We start from the raw sequence: 17,187 nt of genomic DNA, 5'->3' as shown, positions 1-17,187 counted from the left end.
AGATCAAAAAGGTGACTCCACACACGCCTGCTTGGTTTGCTGGTTCTTGATGGCAGTCGGATTACGCCACACACCCAACAAGGGGCTGACTGGAGAGGTGTACCCCTGCTCAAAGCTTTTGAAAGAGTGACACAAGCAGCAACTGAAGCCCGGCACAACCCCCGCCTTGAGAAAACACAGGCGCAAATAGAGTGAAACCGACCATATTCGTCTCCGTAGAAGCATCATGATCATGTTTACCGTGGGGTTTGGTCAACTTACCGGACGACAAGAAACTTCGATGGCAAATATTTGCTCCCGAGGTCACACGCACGGGGCAAACTGCCCAAACATTTAGGACCGGTTTATCATCGAGGTCCGTCAAACATGCAAACCTACGTTGACGTTTGCCACGCATCATTCATGACATGATATCTGACTATATGTGTGGTGTTTTCCACTTTGGCATTTATGATTGAGGCTGCCTATTTTGAAGCCATTAGGATCTCCCAAATCGATTCGTACACCACGGTTACAAGGCATACACCTAACCTGTGACTACCGGGACCTCTTGTTTTAGCCCCTCATCTTCTGCCTCTATCCTCAACTGACCCTCGGCACGTTGAACGACAAAATGCAATCGCACCCTAGATGGGGCTATATCGTCGCGGGGTGGCCCCGTATTGTCAATTTCTTCAATGCTGTCTTCTCCGTTGACTATCCGTGCAGGGTGTACAATCTCTCCCGCCTTGACGCCGAACCGCTGCCGTCGGAGAGGGTTCTAGTCGGTCATTTATTCAAAAGCCTAGAAGCCAGCGAGGCCCCGGGCCCCGACGCAGGCTACGCGCTCAAAATCAGCGTTTTCGCGGCGGATCCCAAGCTGCCGGATAGGCCAACAGAGCTCCTCTGGCGCCTTATCCGTCTAGTGGGCGTCGCGGCGAAACTTCTACAACTCGGCACGGCAGCCATGCCGTACGCCCAGGGGCGCGGCCCGAGTCTGTTCTTGACTATACTCGGTGGGACTTTGCTCAGGCTGTGGCGTAGGAGCATCTCACAGTGGAGCGTGAATTCGGTACCGGTGCATGAACCGTCCGAGTCCATCTATGCGCTTACGCGCGGCCGGGACTCCCGTAACATTATAGTCATTGTGGGTAACGGCTACTGTCCCAAACCGAAATATGTTCGGTCTTGGGAGCGACTTAAACGGCCATCACCGATGTGGAAGGCGGGTTGCCGATGGGGCTTTATTACCATGGTGACATACGCATCCCTCTCCCTAATTTGGATGTTCAGTCTTGCTGGAACCTTTTTGTCCGGGGATTCCCTCAGCCTGCTATCCATACTTGCCGTGGGCGGAATCTGTATGAGCTACAATGCCTGGCTGGCAATGCTCGAGTGTACCCCCGCGATGCTGAACATCTCGCTCCGAAAGCTCGAGGAAATTGTGTCCCCCGACGCCATGGATGTGCTCATGGACTTTGAAGCGACATACGAGAAAGCCAGGCCGCTGCTGCGGGAGTTCTTCCCCGACGGGCCCAGAAGCGAGGCCGAGAGGAGGTGGTGGGAATACGATGAAACTGTCGAGTACGACACGGAAAGAGACAAGATGCCGCGCCGAGGACGTCCGCGCCGCTTGTATCCGCATTCTTTCCCGCGGGCTGTGTATTATCCTAAGCATGGGAAACTGCTCTGAAACTGTTCCCCTGGTCTAGACACGGGTAGATTTGATCATGCGTCGTTTGCATGCGATGGGGGTCTTGGGTGGTCAGGGGCTTTTTGCAGCATCAGCTTCACTAGTAATAATGTTTGAGCGAGAGACGCATATTCATTGACCGTGATAGGAAAAAATACGAGAGCAGAATCTATCCGTGTGTAACTATGCATACATTATTTGCTGGTGTTGGTTAGACACTTTGGTCCAACACCCTGTGGCCGCAAGGTAAGAGGGAAACCGTATCGCCTTGCCAAGGTGCCTATGGCGCCACGCTAGGTCAATCTCGGGAGTCAAAGTAAGCCACACAACATCTCCCGTCATGATTCTCTCCAGCCATGGCCGAGTTGCGTGTTCGAGGGTGTCCGGGCAGCTGCAAAAGTACCGGAGGGCGCAGCTAGGGATTGTCAACGGGTCATCTGTTGGAGACGTGTTTACCATAAGTTTCACATTAGCGCCATCGCGCCGTCAATTATGGTTACGGCCCGTGCCGGCTTCAGATAGAGCTTCGAGCGTAATGCTTGAAGTGAAGCTTGTTATGGAAAGTAGTCATTCATTTGAAAACCAGAAATACGTTCCTCTCTTTCAGCTCTTACTGGAATTCATGGGACCTGGATGGTTTCCCCTTACGTGCCGGCTATGCCCCGAACTCAGGAGAGGTAATATGGTCAATTAGGTGTATTACGCGAATGCTACTGGTTTGCCCGACGCTCCCGGTTCACTCTCGCAAGATCCATCAGCCTCTTGCACGCCGCCGCGTCGGCCCCCTGATCGGCACGGTACAGATTAGTAAGCGAAGCATCTATAACCCCGTGTGCATCAATGACGTATACATACGGGAAAAGGATCTCGGCTTCGCTGAACACATCATCGTTGCTTCCGTCGCCACGTTCGCCAAGGCCTTGTTGGAGCCGTCGCTTCTTCTGATCCTGAAGCATTAGTTGCACACGATCCAGCATTTCCTGGACATACTCCGCCTCTATTCCCCCACGCGGGCGGACTGGAAGGCCGCGATCTTCCAAGACCATCCGGGCCTCCTCGTCGTCTTCACCGAGTATAACGGGACGGGTCCTCACCAGCACAAACCGCTCGAGCGCGAGCTGGGACCCGTCCCCGTCGCGATCGGCCGCCGCGGAGATGATGTCAAAGAAGTCCTTCCAAGAGAAATCGATGGCTCCAGGACCAAGGAAATACATGTCCACGAAGCAGTCGACCAATTCCACCGTCCGCAGGATCGTCCGGCCCCGCCGCGCGATGAAGGCGGCGAGGTCCGCGTCAAGGAAACGGTCTTCGACCCGCAGCTCACGCAGGTGCGGCATGCATTTCATGGGCGTGGCCAGGTAATACGCGTCGGGGCCCCCGATGGTGTAGCCGCTTCTGTGGGGCGCGAGGGAGAAACGACGCAGACCGAGGTTCTCGGTCGGCGCCTGCCACATGTCGGCGAGGGAGGCGCGCCACTTCTGGTGCTCCTCGACGTACGCTAGGTTCTCTTCTCCGTCGTCGTCGTAGGTGTCGCCCCACAGATACTCCCAGTCTTGGTCGAATTCCAGCCCCGGCTCGACCGTATCATCGAGCACTGACGTGAAGCGGATCGTGACCGACGTCACCGCGGGCAGTGTCTGGCCCGTCAAGTGATTGCGCGTCTGGTTAGGCAGTGCCTGCGTGTCCCAGTCCGCAGACCGAGGCTTGCCATCCTCGTCCTCTTCCTCCTCTTCCTCCTCGCTGTCGGACAGCGGATCCTCGAGACAGCCGAGGTCCATCGTGAGAGACAAGTGGCGGGCGTTGTGCCCGTACTTGGCCACGACCTGGGTGACGATGTCTTGTTCCGACGCCCGGTTGGAGACGCGGATGGTCGAAAACAGAGCCGGAGCAAGCAGCTGCCCGGAGACGCGCATCCACGGCACTCAGGCGACGCCGGTCATCGAAAGGGAGCGCCCGGCCAATTTCGCTTAAAAGCTCGAGAGGCAAGATCTTAAACATCCCCGATGCCATATTTCCCTTCTTGGGTTATCGATTTTGAGACGATGGTGAAATGCACTCCAAAATAAAATGTTTAGCTTTATACAAGCATGCGGTTAGGAAGAAAATGTCAAGCCACGTTGGTGTTACACCGGCGCGTTGGTTGTCAAGCGTGCGGGGGCATCCTTGTCTCTGGGCTGAGCTACCAAAGCTACATACCTAGGGCGTGTTTACTCTGGTCAGCCAGCTGAACTTTTAGGCCGCGCACGTCCCCTTAAAGGGGCTAGAAGCATACGTCCGGTGACGGCCCCCTTTTTTTATATATCAGCCGAAAATCTAGCAATATGTTTACTTCGACCCCTTAGCTGAAAGTAAAAAAAAGCTGGCTGACCGTCGTCTCGTCTTTTTTCGTCTCGTCTCGGGACCGGCCAATCGTATTTAATTATATCGACAAATTTTAGCTGAATGAAACAGCCGACCTTAAGCCGGCTGATCCAGCTTTTCGACTGCCTTACAGGGCCTTACAGGGCGTAGAGGGCGCTGTAAAGGGTGCTGTAGGGTACTGTAAAAGGTGCTGTAAGTGCTGTAGCTTATGAAGGGTGCTGTGGGAGTAAGTGTGGCATTGCTCGCGCTCGGTCCTCGAACCGGCGTGCGTCAAAATTGGTGAGTGTGGCATTGCTTACGCTCGGCCCTTAACGTACGCTCGATCTCCCGAAAGGCTGATTCTTATTTCGAATAAGATTCGAATAAGCTTCGAATCAGCTGGCTGAAGAGGTGCGTGCGTCGGCCGATAAGCTGGAAGCTGGCTGACTAGAGTAAACACGTCCCTACTCACTTTCAAGCGCTGGACGGGCTCGACGTGCCTTGTTCGCTCTCACAATATCCATCAATTCCTTGCACGCTTCCTTGTCTTCACCATCCTCTGCCCGGAGTAGAATGAAGGACGGGACACCTGCCCAATAGTAGCCAGCCTTCTTGAAAACATACGAGAAAATGTGCTCGGCCTCATTGAACGCCTTGCCGCCAGGTCCGCCGCTGTCCTCTTGTCGTTGCTGCAGCTCTTGGATCTGGGCACGCACATCAGAGGCCCGCAGGCGTGGGCCGCAGTCCTCGAACCTTTCTTCGAAGCCTTGACGAAGTACTCATCGAAGCCTTCTCCATCGCCTTCTCCACTGTCGTCTCCGTCGTCTTCTTTATCGTCTTCATCAATCCGGGCCTCACGCCCTTTCCCCCGCCACATCCACATCTCTTCGCCCTCTACCAGTTGGATGTCGTGGGTTCTCACCAATCTGAACTGCTCGAGTACGATATCGCGCCTGTCTCCGCTCCGAACGATCGTATTGAAGAATTCCTTCCAAGTCATGAGGCTTCTCTGTGTCAACAAGTGTACGAAAGAGGCGCAGTTGATTAACTCCACCGTTCGTAGGCTCGATCGCCCCCGCTCCGCGATGAAAGTGGCGAGATCAGGGTGCATGATCCAGTTCTCGAGCCGGAGCTCGCGGATGTGTGACATGTAGCCCTTCGGCATCGAGAGTCGGTACGGCGCCCCAAAGATGTATTCATCGGGCCCGATTTGACTGTCGTAAGCAGCCACGAGGACCAATCGGCGCAGTGGAGACGCCTTGGCCGAGAGGTGACGATAGAAGTGGAGGTTTAGGTCGCTCTGGAAGGCATGGTATTTAGGCCAGTCATCAGGACGACCCTCCCAGAACCCGAGTTCGAGCGTCTCAAGGCGGCCAAGGAATGCGGACCAGGCCGACTGAGACCACGGCGTCCTCGCCACAGGCAACAGCTCCTTCGCAGCGAGTCGTCGGATCTGGACATTCAGTGTGAGGGCCTGCCTATCAACTCTTGGCGTCAGTACTATCCTTCCTGAAAGTAAGTGGGACTCTCCCCACAGATTGCTTACCACATATTGTCCAGGGTACTGAGCCGGCGTTCAACCTGCTCTGGGTCGTAATTTCTGATGTGGTCCTCGTTTGCCAAAGCCGCTCTCCAGTCATGCCATTCTTCATAGCTGCGGTCGTGAAAGTCGCACGCGAGCCGAATTGAGACGGAGGACACGCCGGGCAGTTTCTGCCCGGTCAGTAAGTCACGCGTCAAGACGGGCAATCCGGGCAAAGTCCAGTCCGCAGGCCGTTCCCGCTCCTTGATCCTGTTCTGTAACCAGGACGAGTATTCATCATCGTCTTCAAATGGGTACGGGACCACCACAGGCGTGCCCGGCAACGGGTTCAGGTTCGAGGGCATGGCATAAAATGCCTCCGAGTATGCATTTCCATCGTCGTCCCCATCGTCGTCGTCTTCACCCACGTCTTCACCCACGTCTTCACCCACGTCTTCACCCACGTCTTCACCCCAGTCTTCTTTCTTACCGTCTTCTTCCCAGAAACGTCCCAGGTCCATCGTGAGAGCCAAACCACGGACATGATGGCCGTGCTTCGTCACGATTTGATCGATGGCGTCTTGATCCGACGAGCTGTTGGTAATGCGGATAGTTGAAAACAGCAGGGGGGCTAAAACCCCGCGGAGACGCGCATCCACCGCGCTGACGCGCTGCTGGTCCTCTAGTGGAAGGAAACGGCCAATCTCGACCAGGAGCTCTGGCGGCAACATTTTGAAGAGCCCGGACGCCATGCCTTTATGCGACTTTTATTAGTCCGTAAGTTGTGCACAGGTGAGCATGACAATGGAGAGTTGTTGGCGGCAATTATTGTTTACATACACAGCGCGTAAATACCACGCCACTTTCTGGTTTCATCTTCTTGTCGTGTAACCCTGTCGGTTAGCAGAGAAAGGCGCGGGGCACGTCGTCTCCTCAGCTATTTGGCGAAGAGGCCCGATGTTGCCTTTCCCTCCAAGCGCTGGCCGCGGCGGACGACGGCTGTGTGGCGGCGGACGAACTGCGAGCATAAAAGAAAACGAAGAATTTCAAACAGAATATAGAACGTACTATATATACAAGGTTATCTACTTATATGAGGCCACCATGCTCTTCTAGCATGGCGGCGCCACAAGGGCTGACCAACAGCCCTGTCTATTCTGTAAATTGCTGTTGCAATTAGTCGCCTGGCTGGAAATGTTCTGGTCCAAAGTCATCTAGGTGCTAACAGCACTCTACCAGTTGAGTTCCTTTTGAAAAAGCACCAAGTAATTGTACATTTTCGCACCCGGTCGCTTAGAAACTGATCAAATCTGTAAATCTGTTAGTCAAGGTGCTCAAGTATAATGCCGGTAGCGACTCATGGGAAATGCAGCATCCACGTAGGGTGGGATGGGAATGGGCGAATGAATGAATGAATCTCTTACCTCGACCAAACAACCCCCTCTTCATCCAATCCATCGCCATCAACACCCGCGTCCGCGTCCCGACGCTCTGCGCAAAGTACACCCCCTCCACGCGTACACCGCCCAAAGCCCGCCCGTCAGCCCCCAGCCGCCGCCGAGGTCAAACACGGCCGAATTGCCGACGTACGCCAGGCTGCCCAGGTGGTGGTACTCGAACGCCTTGTAGCAGGCCGCGTCGACGTCGCCGTCGCGGATGTCGTTGGCCGTCAGACCGGGCGCGCTGCGCGCCATCACGTTGAACTTCTTGCCCAGGTAGACGCCCTGCTGGTTGGCGCGCTGCGCCGTGGCGGGCAACGAGGTCAGCTTCGAGTCGATCTGGCCCAGCAGTTCGCGAAGCTCGCCAAAGTCAAGGGTTCCGGATTGGTCCTTATCGAAATCGTTGAACAGCTTGTCCAGGCGGCGGAGGTGACCCACGGCCTGAGGGAAGCGCTTCCTCACATCCGAGGCTAGTTGTCGCCAGTCGGCGAAGCTGAGCTCGAGAGTCTCGGGGTCTTTGCCGTGCTTGAAGGCTAGGCCACGCAGGAAGGAGACAATGTTGTCGGCTACATTGTTCTGGACAGTGGAGCAATCGCCAATCGCGTAGACGTCACCGAGAGGAGTGCCGTTGAGTCGCAGGTGGGTATCGGTTTCCAGGGCATGGCGGTTGGTCTGTAGGTCGCCGAGTTGGTTGGCAATGCGCTTGCAGAACTCGGCCTGCGCGACACCGGTCGACCAGAGGCAGAAGCCCATGGGGAGCTCTTTGGTAACCTCCTCGCCGTTCTCTCCCTTCTGAGTGAAGATAATTTTGTCACTCTGAACTTCCTTGACGCGCGAGTTGGTGAGGACATCGACCTGGTCACGAGAGAATCGGTCTTCGGCATACTTGGATAACGCCTCATCGTAGGTGTTGAGAATATGACCGCGACTCTGGATGATATGAACCGAAATCTCGTTACGCAGCAACTTGGGAAAACGCTTGGTAAGGTCTTCGTTCAGCAGATCAAACAACTCGGCAGCGAACTCGACACCAGTAGGACCACCGCCACTGACGACGAAGGACAGAAGTCTTTTGCGTTCAGTGTCGGAGGTTGTAGGCAGGCAAGCGATCTCCATGTTCTTGATGACCTGGTTGCGAATCATGCGGGCATCATTAATGTCCTTGAGGAAGAAGCAGTTCTCCAAGCCCTTGACGCCGTGGGGGTTCGTGGTGGAGCCAACAGCGACGACCAGCTTATCGTATGGAACATAGAAGTGAGTCGCTTTACCATTAGCATCAGTCTGAGAGACCTCGACGAGCTTGTGGGAGAAGTCGACGTCTTCGGCATTGGCGCGTAGGTAGTGGCCGCTGATTCGGGACAGGATTCGACGTATGGGCTCAACCAGACTCCGCATCTCGAGAGTACCGACCGTGGCAGAGGGCAACATGGGCGTAAACAGGAAGTAGTTCTTGGGGCTAATGACAGTGACATGGTATTCATCTGGGTTCAGTTCCTTGAGCAGTGCAACGCTGCCCCAACCACTGCCCAGGATTACCAGTCTCGGCTTGTCTTTGACGGCTCGTTTCGCATCGGTGTCGTCGTCGTCGATCAGGACATCGGCAATGGGCAGGTTCTTGGGACCGCCGCGCTTAGGCGAAAGGGCCAATTCGGAAACGCGGCATTCGGGAGCATCGGAGGATTCCTTGTAGGTAGAGGCATCATAGAGAAAGAAGGCGGCACCGCAGAGACCGACGAAGGCGACACCGGTACCGACGAGAGCGGCAGAGCGGTACATGAAGTTGAGGAGGAAGGATCGTCGTTGGGGCAAGGGTCGGCCGGACAGAGGTCGCGTCGCCGCCTTGGGCGGGAAGAGCCATTGTGACCGGGTTTCGTGCTTGGCGTCAGGAGAAGGAGGTTTCGAAAAGAGGCGAAATTGACGAGTCGGGGTGCTGTTGATGTGCTGCTTCAGCATTGACTGCGTGATGCGACATGGCGGAGGAGCATTCGAGGTGGCGAGCCGGGCAGCGCGCAGGGCGCCGGCCAGGCCAGGCACTGCTGTCGACATGGGAATCTGCAAGGCCAAACAAGTAGCGAGTGGGCAGACAGAACGATAGAACAGAGGGTGTCGCTTAAGAAAGACGTGCAAACATGACCAACCAACGAAGAATCAATTGGCAAGAAAGATGTCGAGGCTGCGGTGTTTTTCAGTCACGACTATGTAATTGATTCTCCCTCGGAAATACGAAGCCAGGCGAATTGGCGAGATTCCAGATCTCCCGTCCCGTGCCTGCCGCCGTGGCCCAGCGCCCAAAAGCTTTGCTTGCAATGCGTCATAGCCCACAAACTAACGTAGCAGCTACGGGTCATCCCTGTCCGGACTTGACGTATGTGGGCGCTGTCAGTTCAAACAAAAGCAAGCCGCCATCCCCCTTGCTTCCAACTTCTGGAACAAAGTCGACACTTCCATTGCATGCAGCAATGGAAGTATGCAAAGTAGAATGCATTCACGTGTCGATTGCATTTGAATCATTTTCTTGATGGACAGCTGACAGGTTGATCCTACGGTACCTGGCTTGCGGACCTTGGCCCCACCACACTGACGACGGATGGGACTTGCGGGCCCCAAAGTGTCGCTTATCGTCCCTTATCTGATCATCTCGACACAGCTGGACGTTCGTCATTGCGAGATTCCAGTGCCCATTTAATCTGGCAGCTGCCAATGGATCTCCATGAACCATAACTACAGGTCTTCAAATACGTATATCGTAAGCATCAGTGAAAGATCTCCAACATAATGAGAAAATATTTTCGGGGCTTCGACAGCGTTCCTAATCATCCCTCAGCCTGCGTGTCGAACAACGCAAGCCAGTGCATGTAACAAGCTCTGCAATCTGAGTGGCAAGACAGACCCGTCATTGGCAATGTTGCATGTCCTCGACATTCTACTGTGGGGACCATGAACTTGACTGACAAACCACGTCGCACTACATTGCACGAAATACCAAATGAATAACCTCTCCTAACCGACCAGAGGCTTCGAGTCGACCTGGCATGACGAGAAGATTTACATGCTCAGGAATAATCAATGCGAGAAGCAGAAATTCTCAAGTCTAGACTGTGTGGCTTGCAGCGCTTGTTGGGAGCGTAAGATCAGATGCGACGACGGACAGCCCAGTTGTGGCTTCAGCCGCTCCCATGACGATCCAGACTGCCAGAGGGCATCTATCTAGGAGTCGCCTCATCCCACCAACCCGCCGTATACTAGGAACGCCTTCTATGCGACCATCCCGTCGTGTCCAGCCCATCCTTCGCTTGTCCCTAGCTAGTTCTCCCTAGCGCCCGAGGACCCGGGATTCCCATCAAGTGATGAACTCGTCTGTCTTGGAGGCGGGCACCAGCACTGCGGGACCTACGGACGTCCCATCTTGACCCACACGTCCGAACCCGCCGTTAACATTACCGTGCCGGATATGGCATTGGCATCACAAGGCTTCTTCCAGTGCCATGTACCTGAGGCTGGAGAACATCTCGGTTGCCAACTGAGGGGCGCCGTTGATCGTAGCCCCCACTTTACTCCTGTCGTGACACCTTGTCTTGTGATAAGACGGGTAGCGGTTTGCTATCGCCTTACCTCCTTACATAACAGACTCTCTTATACGCAAGGCCGCATGCGATTGGATTCCCGGACAATGCTCACAGCGAAACCCAACTCAGCGCCCCCTTACTTGTCGAGTCGACCAACGTAATTGAGCTTGGGTCAATAGATGCCTTTCCAGATCCTAGTACCATTTGGGACAGGTCCCACTTCGGCCTTTTCTCGCGAGTCTGTGTTTCTGGTCAATTGCGCCGCCGGGGACGGGTTCCTCCGCTTGGAGTGGCCGCGACAGGGATTCGCAACCCGTTGAAATAGTTGAGGCTCTGCTCTTCTGAGAAATCGCTAGATATTCGCAACGCACTGTAGGCATCAGGCAGTTCTCTTTTCCACTTTAACCAAACCACACTCCCTGCTTCCGAAATGGGCGACCATGACAATTTGCCCGACTTTGACAGTCTTCCTCAAGTGGAAGGCATGCCCCAGGGATGTGCATGGGGAGTCTTGTAAGTGGAATTAGATATTGTCTGTTTGACATCTTCCATTTCAGGGCCCTCATCGGCTGATATCCCCAATCTCAGCGACAAGGACGGCAAGAAAGACACCCTGGGCTGCCTTAATCTCCTAACCCCCTCCGTGATCCGCGAGGCCTACATGGAGGCCCGCGACGGCGCCACCTTCTCCCTGAACCACCCCATGGACATCATCAAGATCCCCACCGGCCGCGCCTCGACCGCCCACAAGGTCCTGACCTGGAAGGACGACATCGCGCCCGGCCACTGCCGCCACGCCTGCCTCGACGACGAGGTCGCCTTCAACACCCAGGCCTCGAGCCAGTGGGACGGCCTGCTGCACTACCCGCACCAGGCCACGGACCGGTCCTACAACGGCGCCAGGGCCGGCAGGGAGCAGCTGCAGGGACGCGACCACCTCGCGTACGACCCCGAGCGGCGCCTCCCGTCCATCGACCGCTGGCACGACGCCGGCGGCGTCGTCGGGCGCGGCGTGCTGCTCGACTACCGCGCCTACGCCGAGACCGTGGGCGTACGGTACGAGCCCGTGAGCCGGCACACCATTACCGTCGAGGACCTGGAGGCGCTGGCGGCGCACCAGGGGACCGAGTTCAAGCGGGGCGATATTTTGGTCATACGCACCGGTATGGCGGAGGACCTCGCGCCGATGACGGCGGAGCAGCAGTTGCAGAAGATGACGGACGGGCAGGGTGGCTTGATCGGTATCGAGGGCAATGAGAAAGCTGCAAAGGTACGTAGGACAAAACGATACATGCCCAAGACAACAATGACTAACTTCGGTGACCAGTGGTTCTGGAATCACCACTTTGCGGCCGTCGCGGCAGATAACCTGTCCTTCGAGGTGTACCCGCCACAAAAGCCGGACGGCACTCTAGGCGACGGCGCTGACCTCGGTAAGCAAGCCCAAAGTAGTGGTCGTCACTTCCGGCTCCATCTGACTGAAATTCGACATCATTCTAGTGCTCCATCCCTACTTCTTGAGTCTATTCGGCCTGACTATCGGCGAAATCTGGAACCTGAAAGCATTGTCTGAGCACTGCGCCAAAACCGGCCGGTACACGTTTTTGCTCACCTCAGCTCCACTCAATATGTAAGTGTAAATGAAGTGATGCAGGGCTCGAACTCCCCTTGGGTAGGATACATGCTAACTCCCCATGGCATCATAGTCCTGGCTTGGTTGCGTCGCCACCCAACGCGCTGGCCTTGATGTAAAAACGTCAGACGTGGTTTTGGGTAACTAGAACATCGCTGAGATTAACTGTAATGCAAACCATATGCATGCCCCTGCATATGCAGTGCATCTTGTAAACACCGTTACATTTGGCCGGCCCGTTCAGACCAATAACAGGGCTTAAAAGGGATCTGACTTGAAAGCCGCTTCAGCCTCCGCATACGCATCGTATGACCACATCCACTCCGGAGCCAGCCCCCCAGCCCTATCCCCAAAGTCAGTCGAGGTCGTGTGAACAGATGTGGCTTGGACATACACAAGTTTGGAACACGAGCCAGCCCCTGGCGCGGAACTTTCTTCGTCGTTTATGCAGCCGCCAGCCGTATCCCGTAACTGCTTCTCAAAAATCGCCGTTTCCTCTCGCACCCTCTTCGCCCGCGCGCTTCGCAGTCGGGCGTAGAGTGCAGTGGCTGCAGGAAGCTGCGACGTGCTGTGAACGTGACCGAGCAGGCAGCCTATGGTTGCCGCATCCTCGAGGTCCAGGCTGAGCCCCTGACTAAGAAAGGGGGACATGGTGTTTGCGGCGTCGCCGACGAGAATGCATGTGCCCTGCGGCGAACAGCGTTCTGGCAGTACTGGTACTTGTGATGCAAAGTGTATGTCAGCCACTGGGGTAGCTCTGAAAGTTGGGAGGTGCTTGGTCAGACTGACACTGCATTGCAGCCCATTTGTTGACTCTCTGCGCTTCATCGATCATGGAAGACAGCCTGAACCAACAATCAGCACCTCCAAGGACAACCTATAGATTCAGAGCGGGCATGACATGTTATCACTCACAAGCTATCCCAGTCTCTGAAGTAATCTTTCAGCTCTTGCGCTGGTGTGGCTGTCGCTCCGTGTGGTAGTTGGCCATGTGGTATCAGAACCATCATGCTCAGCTGAGCGCCCCTTCTCATCGGGAAGGCGGAAACGTATGAACCTTTCCCGACCAATGTCCGGATGCCGGCGGCATTCATGAAAGTGACCAAGGCAGGATCATGAACCATGGAGCGATCCACGGTGATGCGGTACGCGACGTATCCCGTAGCGACCGGATCCACGGGTTGGTCGAGTACACTATTCCTCAGCTTTGAACCTGTGCCTTCAGCGATGACCACCAAGTCACCCTGCTGCGTCTCGCCGCTCTCGAGCTGTATCGCCACGCCCGCATCGTCGTCTTCATCTTCCAGACCCGTGACGCGAGCATCGAAGCGGACCGTGGCCCCGAGCTCTTGCGCTCGGCGCAGAAGTGCCAGTTGGAGATTGACTCGGTGAAATGTCCATGGTGGCAGGGGCCCTTGATGCGCTTCTGCATCATCACCGCCATCGCCCGCGATGAGGATTTGCCGGAGCGGCGTCCCGTGAGGGTCACACAGCTGCCACCCCGCGATGGACGTATGGTTGCCCGTGTCTGGAACACCATCGTCGATACCCCATCTGGAAAGCAGCCGGGTCCCGTTCGGAGAGGTCACGACCCCAGACCCGAACGGGTGTGGCTGCGGGGCTGCCTCGAACACGCTGGCTCTGTGCCCGGCGAGCGACACGGAAATGGCCGTGGCCAGGCCGCTAAGTCCGCCCCCCAACAATGAGGACATGGAGAGGCGAATCGGAATTTCCATCGAAAGGAGCCATTGCAGTTGGAACGGTTTCACCTAAACTCACTGGCTAAGATGAATGGCGTGCTTGAGGCTCGCTATGAAGAAACCGAATGCCCTGCATTAGTGGCCAGAAGAGAACAGGCTTCCCCGTTCTCCCAATTCAACCGACAAATAAGAGAATTATCCCGCAAATATCAAGACCGTCGGGATCAATTTGGGACAAATGCAGGTTTTCCCCTCACAGAAAGATCCCGAAATAGCAGTGCCGGATTCGGCTGTGTTCTGAGATCGGCATTGGAGAAAGTGGAGGGGAGGTTCCGTCGGAGCGCCGCAACGGACCAACGCGCAAATGCCAAGGAGTGCCCGCATCACAAGCCAGGCCCACGAACCAACAGGGAAGGAGAGCGGCCATCAGAGTGCAAGTTTTACTCGGTGCATAATCGAGTATGCGGCATACAGGCATTGCAGATAATCACCGCAATAGTGTGATGAAGTGGTGTTGGCCCTTTCCTGTCCTTTTCTCCGTGACTTATCGTAAATTTGGGTTACCCAACATTGGATTATCTTTTCCCCCTCCAAGTTGGCTGTTACCTACTATGTTACTTGTGACGGGCATAAACGTGACATTACACAATTCATGAGGACTGTCTACTACCATCTGATCGCCATTGCGTAAGCATTCAGTAAAGCATTTGTCGTGAAGAAGTTTAGTACGATAAAAGCCTAACTCGGATCGGCTATCTGGGTGGGTGAAATATCGACGGGTGGATAAGTATTTACAACAAACCTCGTCGTGCCTGAAGGCCCTGCCCATCCCACGACGCGAGAAGCACTGCGACATTTTCTCACGGACCCGAACCCAGTCACACCTCCGAGGCTGGAGTCGATGAGCTCGAAATTGGTACTGGCGTGACATTACAGACTGACGCAGGTAATCAATGCAGTGGCGGACGTGTCCTGCTGCGGTACAGTGGTCAGACCCGATTCGGTCCACTGCTAACCAGTACGCCCGATGAATGACATCCTAAAACAATCAATGAATCTGGCTCAAACGCTGACGAGTTTGGAGTCTCTGTTACCAAGCAATGCAGGTGGTGAAACAACGAGTTCCCCTCCCCTGAGCCCCAGGGAAGATCTCGGGATGCTGTACAAACAACGACCACCTACGCCGGAAGGTCTTTATTAAAATATGTGTTGGTAAGAGTTGCCAACAAAGACCAAGGTACTGAGTGGAACGGGGTGAGCGAACGAGTCCATTATCCCCTTTCCCCCTCGGCGTTGGGGAGAGGAACTTGGCATGCCCATCCCTTACGTCGATGTGACGCAGAACAGCAAGAACCGGAGAATCTCCCTGTACGAATGTATGCGCAGCGTGTATGCTTGTAACCAACGGCAAATGAACCAACAACCAACCTAACTATCCACTCGGGGAGTCACACAAAAGTGTACAGCACGTACCGAGGGAGCTCAGCTTCGGACCGAAATCAGCATCGTCACCCCAACCACTCGGATGATTTAAGGCGGAGACTTCCCATTCGGTATGTGATGAAGACTTACTATGCTTGGGTAAATTGCAGCAAACCGTTACTCCTCTTAACTCTTTATTCGGCATTGAGTCTGAATTCCCTACAGGCGTCTGAAAATACGCCCTCATTTCCCATTGTCATCCATACCTACCAAGTCACCCAACACCATGGAGGCCTTCATCTCGTCCCTTACCGCTAGGCTTTCTCCAGCGTCGAAGGTCTTGCAGGACACGACCACGTCCGAATTCAAGGCTTCGCTGGCCCGCTGGTCTGATATCGACGTGCGAGTGCCCTACGCCATTGTTCGACCTGCAGGCGAACAGGACATCGTATCGACTGTGCAGGAAGCTGTGAAGGCCGGAATCCCCTTTGTCCCTGCTTCTGGTGGCCACAGTCCCTGGTCAACCGTTGGCCAGGAAGGCATTGTCATCGACTTAAGTCGTTACAAGGGGAGTTCGTTGCATCCCGAGACGAGCGAGGCCACAGTAAAGGGAGGCACGTTGATGAAGGAGCTGGAAGTTTCTTTGCACCCGCACAAGCGATTTGCAGGTATGTAGCTAGCTGAAGGTGCAACCTCGAGCCAACCATGTTGATTATCATACTTACATATCCTACAGCTGCGGGTAACGGGAACACTGTTGGTGTCATTCCATACTATCTCGGAGGCGGCATCAGCATCTATAGGCCACTGATCGGCTTTGGCAGCGACAATCTCATCGCAGCCAAGCTCGTCAATGCCAAAGGGGAGCTGGTAGATGTCTCCGAGACTGAGAACTCGAACCTCCTTTGGGCCCTCCGCGGTGCCGGACAATTCTTCGGGCTGGTGACGGAAATCACCATCAAGACGTACCCGTACTCACTGCTTGGAAACGAGGAGGGTTAAAGAATCTGTGGCACCTACGTATTCCTCCCGCATCAAATCGACGAAGTCTGCGCGGCCGTGGAAAAAGTCATGCAGGACGATCAGTACCCATCGGCAGGCCACTTCATGGTGATGCAAGCGCCACCGGAGCTGAAGCAGCAGGTCCTCTTTGTCCCACCACAGGTCTTCTGTTCATCTGACGAAGCAGCCAAGCTTTTTCAGCCACTCGTAGATGTCGGCCCGCTGCAGCAGGCGATCGTGCCGTCTACCTTTGACAAACACAGCGACCAGCTGGACTGGGTCTGCGCTAAAGGTGACTTCAAACGATTCACGCAGAACGGCTTGCCCGATTGGAACAGAGACAACATCAAGACGCTTGCTCAACTCCATGCCGAGCTTGTAGACAATTGCCCCGACGCTGCCCGATCTGCGTACAACATTGAATGGAATTCTCCACGCAAATTACAAGGGGGGCCTGCTGAAACGGCTTTCGGGCATGCAAGTGTTGATTACTGGCTGTGAGTCCGCCGCGTTGTGTCTCTCCACCTACCCATTGATTGTATTGACACGTGTAACGCAGGAATGTGCTCAGTTGGTACACCGACGCAAAGAACCATGGCTACGTTGATGAGATGGACAAGGAAGCCCAGGCTGCTACACGAGCGGGAACCAACGAGGCAGATTTCGTCTCCTATACTAACACTTCCCGTGATGACCCCGTCGAATACCGCTACAAGGGAACCGAGCGAATTGCGAAACTCAAGACGTTGAAGGCGAGGCACGATCCACGGGCGTTTTCACCAAGCAGCTCTTGTAGAGGACAAGGACTCACTGGGGTCACATGGAGGAAAGGAGAAGTACTGATGGATAAGGTATTTGGATATAATTCCATCTATCATCGAGTATGCGGCT

General features: G+C 55.0%; 8 protein-coding genes across 8 annotated transcripts; 4 read left to right on the top strand and 4 right to left on the bottom strand.

The window, feature by feature from the left end:
- Window positions 1–613: 613 nt before the first annotated feature.
- PG986_004899 (uncharacterized protein) lies at window positions 614–1,672 on the top strand (the record flags this gene model as incomplete). Its single annotated transcript, XM_066841121.1, has 1 exon — window positions 614–1,672. One exon carries the CDS (start codon window positions 614–616, stop codon window positions 1,670–1,672), a length of 1,059 nt encoding a protein of 352 aa, XP_066700983.1.
- A 710-nt stretch (window positions 1,673–2,382) lies between these two features.
- PG986_004898 (uncharacterized protein) lies at window positions 2,383–3,585 on the bottom strand (the record flags this gene model as incomplete). The annotated part of the gene is made up of 1 exon (XM_066841120.1): window positions 2,383–3,585. One exon carries the CDS (start codon window positions 3,583–3,585, stop codon window positions 2,383–2,385), a length of 1,203 nt encoding a protein of 400 aa, XP_066700982.1.
- Window positions 3,586–4,561: 976 nt separating this feature from the next.
- Window positions 4,562–6,265, bottom strand: PG986_004897 (uncharacterized protein; the record flags this gene model as incomplete). The annotated part of the gene is made up of 3 exons (XM_066841119.1): window positions 4,562–4,601; window positions 4,729–5,490; window positions 5,559–6,265. 3 exons carry the CDS (start codon window positions 6,263–6,265, stop codon window positions 4,562–4,564), a joined length of 1,509 nt encoding a protein of 502 aa, XP_066700981.1.
- A 206-nt stretch (window positions 6,266–6,471) lies between these two features.
- PG986_004896 (uncharacterized protein) lies at window positions 6,472–9,019 on the bottom strand (the record flags this gene model as incomplete). Its single annotated transcript, XM_066841118.1, has 3 exons — window positions 6,472–6,552; window positions 6,820–6,844; window positions 7,056–9,019. The coding sequence occupies 3 exons, from the start codon at window positions 9,017–9,019 to the stop codon at window positions 6,472–6,474; spliced, it is 2,070 nt and encodes a 689-aa protein (XP_066700980.1).
- A 1,950-nt stretch (window positions 9,020–10,969) lies between these two features.
- PG986_004895 (uncharacterized protein) lies at window positions 10,970–12,291 on the top strand (the record flags this gene model as incomplete). Its single annotated transcript, XM_066841117.1, has 5 exons — window positions 10,970–11,052; window positions 11,128–11,809; window positions 11,867–11,972; window positions 12,040–12,169; window positions 12,246–12,291. The coding sequence occupies 5 exons, from the start codon at window positions 10,970–10,972 to the stop codon at window positions 12,289–12,291; spliced, it is 1,047 nt and encodes a 348-aa protein (XP_066700979.1).
- A 139-nt stretch (window positions 12,292–12,430) lies between these two features.
- PG986_004894 (FAD binding domain-containing protein) lies at window positions 12,431–13,884 on the bottom strand (the record flags this gene model as incomplete). The annotated part of the gene is made up of 3 exons (XM_066841116.1): window positions 12,431–12,885; window positions 12,962–13,017; window positions 13,088–13,884. The coding sequence occupies 3 exons, from the start codon at window positions 13,882–13,884 to the stop codon at window positions 12,431–12,433; spliced, it is 1,308 nt and encodes a 435-aa protein (XP_066700978.1).
- A 1,696-nt stretch (window positions 13,885–15,580) lies between these two features.
- Window positions 15,581–16,296, top strand: PG986_004893 (uncharacterized protein; the record flags this gene model as incomplete). The annotated part of the gene is made up of 2 exons (XM_066841115.1): window positions 15,581–15,962; window positions 16,031–16,296. The coding sequence occupies 2 exons, from the start codon at window positions 15,581–15,583 to the stop codon at window positions 16,294–16,296; spliced, it is 648 nt and encodes a 215-aa protein (XP_066700977.1).
- Window positions 16,297–16,365: 69 nt separating this feature from the next.
- Window positions 16,366–17,161, top strand: PG986_004892 (fad binding domain-containing protein; the record flags this gene model as incomplete). Its single annotated transcript, XM_066841114.1, has 3 exons — window positions 16,366–16,793; window positions 16,856–17,088; window positions 17,148–17,161. 3 exons carry the CDS (start codon window positions 16,366–16,368, stop codon window positions 17,159–17,161), a joined length of 675 nt encoding a protein of 224 aa, XP_066700976.1.
- Between the last annotated feature and the right edge of the window lie 26 nt (window positions 17,162–17,187).

Source organism: Apiospora aurea, assembly GCF_038362705.1.
Source record: "Apiospora aurea strain CBS 24483 chromosome Unknown utg000004l_segment0_segment0, whole genome shotgun sequence".
Classification (NCBI taxonomy): Eukaryota; Fungi; Ascomycota; class Sordariomycetes; order Amphisphaeriales; family Apiosporaceae; genus Apiospora; species Apiospora aurea.
The sequence above is the reverse complement of the archived record's forward strand: the minus strand, read 5'-3'. Positions and strand labels throughout refer to the sequence as shown.